At 40.6% G+C, this 10,708-nt stretch overlaps 1 protein-coding gene across 1 annotated transcript; it reads left to right on the top strand.

Annotated features, from left to right (window-relative positions):
- Positions 1-5,810: 5,810 nt before the first annotated feature.
- oprd1b (opioid receptor, delta 1b) lies at positions 5,811-10,023 on the top strand. Its single transcript, XM_063879580.1, is given in 4 exon segments — positions 5,811-6,049; positions 7,774-8,129; positions 8,508-8,560; positions 8,562-10,023. Coding segments are annotated over 4 exon segments (1,125 nt in total). The 3' UTR covers positions 9,039-10,023.
- The last annotated feature ends 685 nt before the right edge of the window (positions 10,024-10,708 follow it).

Genomic DNA, 10,708 nt, shown 5'->3' with positions numbered 1-10,708 from the left:
TATTTAAACTGTGCCTCCACCAGACGGAAATCAGAAAACAAATCAAGTCCTAGACCCAGACAAACCACTGTAGCATAACTAATTGTCAGCTGAAACTGCTGCCCCTCTGCTCGCTATTGCCTAACCGTGCAGTGAAAGAGAAGAAACAAAGACAGATGAAAACAACATCTTGAGGGTGAGATTTCCATTTAACAGCTGTAGTCACTGAATGTAAATATCTGTCAATCACAGCAGCCTTTAGGAAGGTTGAAAGTTAAAATTATTAGCACTGCAACCAGGCTAAACTCTCCTCAGTTTACATTAGCAGTTATTCATTACCTTACTAATGATGTCGAGAAAAGAAAAACACTAAATGGATTTGGCAAGCATCAGTACCTTTGCAATCACAGGCATTGATGATATGAATAAAGCTTGAAGTGTGACTAATTAATTAGCCTTTAACCACTCAACCCACTTTAAATAAATTCTATATTTTAAGGTATTATTTATTCTATGATCTGTTATGGTTTGTGTGCAGTCATAATGAAAAAGACCTTAACGTTACAACGAAAGGTAGAGTAAAGCAAGAAAACTCATGCAAACACATCTTATTTGCAACAGAAAATGTGTTTTGAATCAAATGTCATGCAGACTGGAATATATTTTCTATTTACAAAATGAAGAAATGTTGTTGAGTAACATTTGATCTGCTTGTAGTGACAGCAGCATAATGAAACATTTGTATGATTATATTCAGGTACTGAAAAATCTGGGTCTGGTTTATTAAACAAAATGTGATAAACTTTTTTCAAGGAGACAGGGTTGCATAATAATACAAGTCCGACAAACATAATGGATAATGAAAATTCAGTCACCAAATGAGTGAAATGGAACCAGTAACCAAAAGACCAAGTGCTACCGAGGTGTCCCTGAGCAAGACACACTGCTCACCGGGCGCCACATATGGCAGCCAGCTGCTGGGACGGGTCATATGCAGAATGTCATTTTCCCCGCTGTGGGACGATTAAGGGTTCCTTCTCTTCTTGAGCAGTATGTTCGCAACCAGGAATAATACAAAAAATGTAATTGTGGGATGAGAAAAAGTTCAAACATCCTCCCCATATCCCTTGGAAATAAAGACCCTTAAAAAAAACCCTTAATGTAATCTTGCCCCCCCCCTGCAAATGGTAATTTTCGTGCAGTCCCTAAATTCTTAAATTATGTTTAATACCATTTATATCTGTTTTGATGTGTGTTTCACTACAACGGGAGAGTAAATATGTTGGGTTTGAGACAGATCTGCAGACCCCAGCATGGCTCATTCTGTTCTGCACCACAAATTCACAATACCACAGCAGGGCATTTGGGACTGCTCCACAAATGAATAACAAATAAACATACATGCTGCTCAATCACGTTTTATTAAGGCAATAGGTTTTTTTTCTCAGTTGACATTGCCAACACATTTCAATTTTAATAAATCATTTTATTTAACAACATTTTGGCTTTATCACAGAGTCAAAAATGAAAGAATCATGATGCTGGCGGCACAATTTCTCCATGATGTCAAGGAAAGGGAGCATGCTGTTTTCTTCTGCTCCAGACCTTCCCCTTTAGTGATCGACTCTTTCTCTTTTACTCCGCTTTCTTTCGCTGCTCTTTCAGTCACAAGATTCCTACAGGAAATATTGATCATACTCACATCTGCCTTGGGCATTCATGAAGAATGTGACCTCTAAGTGATTGTCTCCTGAGGATGACTGGTGAAAGGTGAAGTCAGGTTGTCTGATTTCATTTAATCGTTTCTTGGTGTACCCTATCCAGTGTCCTACAGAAGAGCATATTAACCCAGATATTGCCAGTGGTGCACTCAAACGATAACATGCCAAACTGGTGATGGGAAAAGGACATGATAACATAGGAATTGCTGTAATTTGAGTGTGTTTCTAGCTGAGAGTCAGGAGTCAGAAGATAACTAGAATACACACCTAAATGTTGAACAGGTCAGATCTATGCTCTAATGGCTTGGTGTGTGATTGTTGGATAGCGATTCAATGTGACAGCCAGCAGAAGCGCAGTCCTCCGCTGAGCTTCAGCTCTGACAGCTACAAAACAAACAAGTAACTCAAAACCCTTCCAAAAGCCCCAGCACATGTTTTCACATAGCTCTTCTTCCATGTACCACCTGCACACAAAGATACCAGCAACGTGAGAAATAAAATGTCAAGATATACAGTTTGTGTTCCTTTTCCTCTGACCTTTCAGAAGTTATGAAGTATGCGGCTCATATCAGAGCTGCTGTTGTGCAAGATATATTGCAACCTGATAAAAAACACGTTTTAACAGCAGCAGCATTTAAAACACAAACATGACTGCAAGAGCAACCAGTACCTCAAATCCTACAAGATGATGAGTTAATGTGTGTTTGAAATGATTCATCAGGATTTAATGAGTTATCACCCTCTTCTCTTGATCAATAATTTATAAATAAAACATGCATCACCATAACTCCATCCTAAAAACAGCATGAGGCCCACTTTAAACTGTCTGCACTCTGTTTACCCGGCCATCAATGTGATGGGTGGGGAGGCATCGTTATGCATCCCAAGGTTTCCATTGGGCCAATGACTGATGGGAGTAATAATACTGCCTGAATGACGGATCATGACTGATAGTCTCCCTGGGGAGAACATAAACACTAGAAAAGCAAAAGAGGCAGGTTTGTGTCCTTAGACTGCACTGCAAATATAAACCCATTCCCCTCTTTTTTACAACACTTTTCCAACCAAATCTCTAAACGGTGTACAGAGAAAGATGTGGCTCTTTATATACTCCATGCCATTACAGAGAGCACCTACCTTGCACTCACAGTATTTTTAGCTCTTCTTCATTGGGGGGGGGGGGGGGGGGGCTAGATAACCATCTAATCTAACCCTATGTGTCATCATAGCTCCCTGCAGCAGTAGCAGGTTTCACCCACTGTTCACCCACACCGCTGTAACTGAAATTATACTTTGTGAATCTACTCCCTGAACTGCTGTGTAAAGTCATTTCCTGCCAGCGGGGCTTCACTTGGACTGTTATTTTTCAGATGGAGCGTTGTTATCAGGGCTTCGGGGTCAGAGTGGTGTAGATCAATGTTAAGACCAAAATGCAATGTCCTGCCTTCTGGTTTGTCGTGGGCTGAACTGAAACATGTGTGAAGGGACGTGTCTGTTATCCCATGTGCCTTCTCCACCCCCACTGCTTCCCTCCAATAATCTCTCAATCACTGAAAAGCACTCACACCCTTAAATACCTGTTGCATTGATCTGTTGGTTTTTGCAAACACCTTTTCAACCTTAAAGGGGTGTCGTTTGGAGGTTTTACTGAATGAAAGTATACTTCAAGGTTCAAGGTTTTATTGGTCATATGCACAGCATATACAATGTATATGTTGGCAATGAAAATCTTATATCCCATGCTCCTCCAACAACTCAACATACATGGTGCAAATAAGATAAATAAAATAGTGCAAAAAGAGAGAAGAATATTTACAATAACAACAATAAAGATTTAAGGATGTGAAATATATACATATGTGGAATACATTGAAATGATTTAAATACACTGTACAGTAATTTAAACACTGTACAGTGTTCAATGAGGAGGTATGGACAGATGCATATATTACGTATAACAGATGTATATGGCAGATATGTATAATATATATATATGTGTACTATAAACAGATGTGAGTATACATTCACAGAGCTCAGGAGTTCAGCAGTCTTATAGCCTGTGGTATAAAACTGTCTCTGAGTCTGGTGGTACCATCTGCCAGACGGCAGCAGACAGAACAGATTGTTGTTGGGGTGATGGGGGTCCTTTAATATCCTAAAACCTGACCAGGTGATGTGATGCATTGGTGTTTAAGATGACAAAATAAGCAGTTTAACTGTATTGGCTATTGTAATGTGATTTGTAAAAAACAATATAATACTCAAAGAGGAATATGTTTAACATTTATTTGAATAACATTTATTTCCTCACAATGTTACATTTAGTCATAAGGACATTTGAATTGTTACTCGCACTTAAGTTGGACTTACATCAGAAACATAACTTTTCTTCCCCACATTTTTAACAATTCCTATATGTTTACAGTGTGTGTGTGTGTGTGTGTGTGTGTGTGTGTGTGTGTGTGTGTGTGTGTGTGTGTGTGTGTGTGTGTGTGTGTGTGTGTGTGTGTGTGTGTGTGTGTGTGTGTGTGTGTGTATGTTGACATATTTCTCAGGATAAGTGACCACTTCAAACTGCTTGTAGCACTAAAGGAAGAGCCAGAGCAACACCAAAACCATTAGGTTTTATCCTCTTGGAACTATAAATATCTGTACTGAAATGTTGCTTGAGATTTTAAGAAAACATAAGATGGACCTTCATTGATCCCCGTAAATAAATGCTGGTGTTACAGTAGCAACAGCATAAGAGAGAAACACAGGACATTATAAACCTGCTGTAGTCTGGACACCAAAAGTGGTACACCAAAAAACATTGCCTTTATTGCATTTATGCCACTTGCATGCCTAAAAACTTTGTTGAGATGTATACTCACCCATTGATGGTGAGAAATCTACACATAAGCTGCAAACAATCATCCTCATTAGGGAAAAGAAATGAGCTTGCTGAACTCACAAAATGAGCCACTGTGATAATTACTGCTCTTCATCTTAGCAAGACGTGCATGATCTTTGGAAGAAGCGTTAAAGAGGAAGGCAGAGCTTTTGTTCTGGCCCTATTCTTCTGATAGTTCCTCTGATGCTGGTTGCTTAAACGCAGATTGTATAAAGGTCACTTTGCATAGTGCATTAAAACTCCCACTTCAAGTTAGAAACACAACAGACAAAGCCACAAAAGGATTTTGATTCGTCGCAGTATAAATTATTCAATCACCCCAGAGAAACGCTCTCGACTGAACGCTTGAAAATACTTGGACCAATTTCATCAGACATACACGGACACATGAAGCCACATGTACCTAATAGTTTCTGATGTCTCAGTAATGAGCTACAGACAAAAGGCAGCTATAGATAAATGAGTGAGTGGATTGGAATTTGTGTAGGCTACTCATAGATTTATGTATTATGGTCAAGGAAAATAACATTGATCGAAAATAAATGCAGAGTTTTAAAAGGAATGAACCTGCACTAACGTGTTCGCTAATAATATATGAAGGGAAATGCAACAATGTGTAGGATTCACATCAAAATCCTCCATCTTAAATATTTAATCCGTCTTAGCCTTAGACAGGTGATTTCATCACTCCTGTGGTTTAGTAAGGTCATTTAAAGGAGGTGACTGCAGTCATCGAGCATCCCACCCCAACACGGGCCATGTACAGTGGGAGAAGAATAAGTACCTCTGGGTTGAATAAGAGTGATGGCTTAATGAAGACTGTCTAATTGAGCTGCTATAATGAGAGCTGTTCAGATGGGGTTTAACTGACATTGTTTCATGAGCTGCTGGATGGCACCTCATAAATCTGTTATTTTGGATAAAAATGTATGTGAGGACATATTGGTTAAATGGTGTATCTATATAAATGCCTTTGAAATATGGAATCCATTTAGGGATTGTTAGAAATGGGGTGGATAACATATATTGTTTTGTGTGCGCTTTGGCAAAGAGAGACGCACAGAGAGGGGAGAGAGAGAGAGGGAGAGTGAGTGAGGGAGGGAGGGAAAGACCTCCTCGGGGCGTCTTGTTACTAATTTTTCGTCCAGTTTTCGTGCGCACCTGCTTTGTATGTCTTTGACTTCTCCATGCGTCAGGGTTTTGCCTGAAACCTTAACATGGCTCTACTTCCCTACTATGCTTTTGGTGGTTTTAACGACTCAGTCTCCTTAACTCCTTTCAATGTGACGGTAACCGAGGATCCTCTGCGCGTTCACTCGAACAGCAACGAGACCATCACGGCTGAAGCGAGGAGCACCACAAGCCTCATCATCGCCATCTGTATCACGGCTCTCTACTCTCTCATCTGTGTGGTAGGACTGCTGGGAAACGTGCTTGTGATGTACGGGGTGGTCAGGTAAGAAAGAAGCGATGAACAAAGACCCATACACTATTTAGTTAAAGCTCACAAAATTAAAAAAATTAAAAAAATCCAGGGGAAAAGGAAATAATGGGTTATTCGTGATTAAGTGGAAGACTACAACTCTAATGTTGCTGGTGAATACATTCTGATCAAGGAAACACTTGTCTTGAAATCTCAAGCAACATTTCAGTACAGATATTATATATTATATAGTTCCAATGATAAAACCTGATGGTTTTGGTGTTTGGCTCTGGCTCTTCCTTTAGTGCTACAAGCAGTTTGAAGTGGTCACTTATCCTGAGAGATATGTCACACATATAACATATAACACACACACACTCACACACACACACACACACACACACACACACACACACACACACACACACACACACACACAGACACACACACACACACACACACACACACACACACACACACACACACACACACACACACACACACACACACACACACACACACACACTAATAATAGAAAGTGGAAAGACAATGGATATACTGAACATTTGATCTGTTACTTTTTTATCAGGGATTATTTTAAAGTGCATTGAATTATCATATACTCTAATTTCATTTTTTTTTAAACGTAATAATGATTTATAAGATTGTAATATGTTGAAAAAAGAGCTGTTATAAATCATCACATTATCACATTACTGATATTACTTACACCCTTAACACACCCACACACACTGCCTCCTACACATAATAGGGAGGTGGGTGGGGGGGCAAGGGATAATCTGCAGTTTTGCGTTGAAATTACTTCATTGCAGGAATGATGTTGAAAGCAGGTAATTAACTTGCATGGAAATTAGGCTGCATGTTGACCCTTACCTGAACATCGACAGGGATGTGCTGTGGCACTGATTCATGTTCTGAAGATTCTCAGGATTCATGTCATTGATTGATTGATGTTGATTTGTTGCTGAACTAAAGCAGCTTAAATGAGATTGCAATGGAGTGATGGTCCATCCTCTGTCAATCAATCATCTCACTTAACTGCTCACAGTGTTGAAGTTACTATATATGATTTTCTGTACTGTTTTACTATTCAGAATAATGAAAGTAACAAGAGTATTCAAACCACATTGTGCCCACGCTCTCCCTGGCAAAGCAATTACCTTCAGGGTGTATTGTGATGAATCTCTTTACATGGGAGAATAAGAAAAAAGGTAAGACATCCCTTTGTCTTCCCTCATCTTTGTAGAGCTTGTTGCTCTATTTAATTAAATGTGACCAACTACTGTCATATTGTGGACTCATGTGGATGAATTCATATTTAATTGGCCTCTGGTTAAAGAAAAGAAAGACACTATACACACTTTGAATCTGAAAGTTTAAAATGAGATTTTTTTCTCAGCAGGAATGGATTCATTACTTGGTGTTGAAGTGCATTTTAATGGAGGCTTACAGACAATTTGGCTCTCATGCATTTAGTGTTGTTCGATGAAAAACATTAGGCATCTTTATTTGTTCTTTCAGTGGAAATAGGAGATCATTGGTTTGAGAGAGGAAATGGATGAGTATAAACAATAAACCGGTTTCTAACCTTGAAAGGTTTTAATGGAAGTCGTGAGTCTTACAGGAACAGCAGCAGACAAACCTTGAAAGAAAAAATACAATCTCCTCCATCTAACAACATTTCCTGTGGACTGTGAGTCAGTAACACGTGCCCCATGCTTCTTTCAACCATCCAGGTACACCAAGATGAAGACGGCCACCAACATCTACATCTTTAACTTGGCTCTTGCAGATGCCCTCGCCACCAGCACCCTCCCCTTCCAGAGTGCCAAGTACTTGATGGGCACGTGGCCCTTTGGGGAGGTGTTGTGTAAAGTGGTGATCGCCATCGACTACTACAACATGTTCACCAGCATCTTCACGCTCACCATGATGAGCGTGGACCGCTACATCGCCGTCTGTCATCCAGTGAGGGCCCTGGACTTTCGCACGCCTGCCAAAGCCAAGCTCATCAACGTCTGCATCTGGATCCTCTCCTCTGTTGTCGGAGTGCCTGTGATGGTCATGGCTGTTACTAGACAGAAACTTAAAGGTGAGTTTTTGTACTGATTAAGTAGAACATTTTGGAAAACATTTTTGGCCACAGCTGGGCTGAGGAAACAGCTGTAAACTTTGACAAACGCCTATTTAGACATCCAGCAGTAACAGAGCAGTTAAAGTTCTGTTTCCTGCCACTTGACAAATTTAAGTGGAACTTACCCTCTTTTTTGGTTGTAGTGGTAACTGTCAACTCCTATGGGCTCTTTAGCTGCTAAACGCTGAAAAGTACCACCTGTGTGCTCACGTTATTTATCTCCGTATGTGGGCAAGTAATCAGGTCGTAAAAAAGAACATTTGAGCTGGGTTATAAACTTGAATTGGCCTTTTCACATGGCCCTCTGTTAAACCTCTAATTGTTTAAACTCCTCAGCAAACACTGCCTGCGAACTCCAATTCCCCAATCCTGACTGGTACTGGGAGACAGGTGATGAAGATCGGCGTGTTTATCTTCGCCTTCGTGGTCCCCGTCCTGGTCATCACCATCTGCTACGGTTTGATGATCCTGCGGCTCAAGAGCGTCCGTCTGCTCTCCGGCTCCAAGGAGAAGGACAGGAACATGCGAAGGATCACCCGCATGGTCCTGGTGGTGGTGGCAGCCTTCATCATCTGCTGGACTCCCATCCACCTCTTCATCATTGTCAAAACCATGGTGAAAACTGACAACAGAAACGTGTGGGTGGTGGCCTGCTGGCACCTGTGCATCGCACTGGGCTACACCAACAGCAGTCTCAACCCCGTACTTTACGCCTTCTTGGACGAGAATTTCAAAAGGTGCTTCAGGGATTTCTGCCTGCCCTATCGCTCCCGACTGGAGCAGAGCAGTTTTTCCAGGGCGCGCAACAGCACCAGGGAGCCCTTGTCTGTTTGTGCTCCTGCGACAACACAGAGACCGCCAGCCTGACTAGGCATGGATCAATGCGGGGGAAGATCAGTTCAGGATGACCTCCAGACTGAGATCACCACAACAGGAGTCTGAGACCACAGACGTGGCCGTTGGAGCGCCATAATGTAAATATGGCGGTTTTGGTCTCATATCATGACATTCCTGAGACACGATTCTTGAAGGATTGTGGTTTACAATGATCAAATGCATACCTGTGTGCCTATGCATAAGAAAATGGATACAAAATGTATAACCCTGATTTGGCTCTGCACTCTGCTTTTAGGCCGTTTGCAAGTCTTCACACCCATATTAGGTGAACAACGTAGGACACATTTCCAAAATGATCGGATAATCAGGAAGGGATAGAACCTAAACACACAGACAAGGCCACAGGAGGAGTCTTTTTATGGCCAAACCATGGCCGGTGTATGATTGGCTGAGTTGGTCATGTGACCTCAATCCAACAGATCATTTATTTCTTTGATGAAGGCCAGACTGACTCTGAATTTCCCCGTAACATTAGCAGTGCAATGCTGGCAGACAGTCAACAGGGAATATATTGCTGTCTGCTGTCACACTCAGTTAAATACTACCAGTGATGAAGATGTATGTTAACTTGTAAAATTACTTTCCATCCCTAAATGTGGGGTACCATCTATAAGGGATTATAAGTTGTTTAGTGATGCCTTCAAATTAAACTAAATATTACCTTTTTTTGTCCACAGCTGTTACTAGGGAGAAACTTAAAGGTGAGTTTTTGTACTGATTAAGTAGAACATTTCCACATTTTGGTAAACATTTTTGGCCAAAGCTGGGCTGAGGAAACAGCTGTAAACTTTGACAAACGCCTATTTACACATCCAGCAGTAACAGAGCAACATTATGATTCACTTAAAGTTCTGTTTCCCACTACTTGACAAATGTAAGTGGAAGTTTGACTCTTTTTTAGCTGCCAACTGCTTTCAGCAGCTCACTGTGTCTGCTGTTTAGCGTTGTGTTCAGTTTTTTTAAAGCCTTTTTTCTGAAGAAGACACTTAAAAACAAAACAAGAAGCTGAAAGACTCTACAACGCTATGGAAGCCTAAAGGGGACTGCAGAGTCGAAGAGATAACTCCTAATAGTTATTTTACATGACAAATAGTCACTTCAAAGTTAAAAACTAAGTGAGGACTTGGATTACAGAGCCAATGCAAGGAGGAAAGTGTCTCGATGCTAAAACTGTATGACTGTACTTTATATTTAGATTGGTAATAGTATCATTACTCAACCTCGTTGGGAAGGTAATGAAAATTCAAAAATAGGAATGCTGAGCTGAGACAACATTTTCTTTGTCTCCTCAATATTTAAATTAAGGGATGCATCCAATTTCATGCTTCTTGCTGTGATATTAAGAATACTGATAAGAACAGACGAAGGCCACATGATTAATCAACGACCATTATTCTAGTTGAAAGTGTGTACGGCACAGCAACATGTGCTAGTTTAATTTCTGCAACATTTATCCATCCTACACTTTTTAAAGAAATCCTTCTGAAAGATGCCTTTTATAACATGAAAAAGCAAACCTTGATGATTGAGCAGAGAGGACTCGTGCTTGCAGCCAACAGCATTGTTCAGCTGACTCATTGTTTCCACTCCTCTGGCAGTCAGGCTGCTTTGGTGTCTTTTGCACAACCAAAAAACATTCA

The sequence above is a fragment of the Eleginops maclovinus genome, chromosome 3, assembly GCF_036324505.1.
Source record: "Eleginops maclovinus isolate JMC-PN-2008 ecotype Puerto Natales chromosome 3, JC_Emac_rtc_rv5, whole genome shotgun sequence".
Taxonomy (NCBI): Eukaryota; Metazoa; Chordata; class Actinopteri; order Perciformes; family Eleginopidae; genus Eleginops; species Eleginops maclovinus.
The sequence above is the reverse complement of the archived record's forward strand: the minus strand, read 5'-3'. Positions and strand labels throughout refer to the sequence as shown.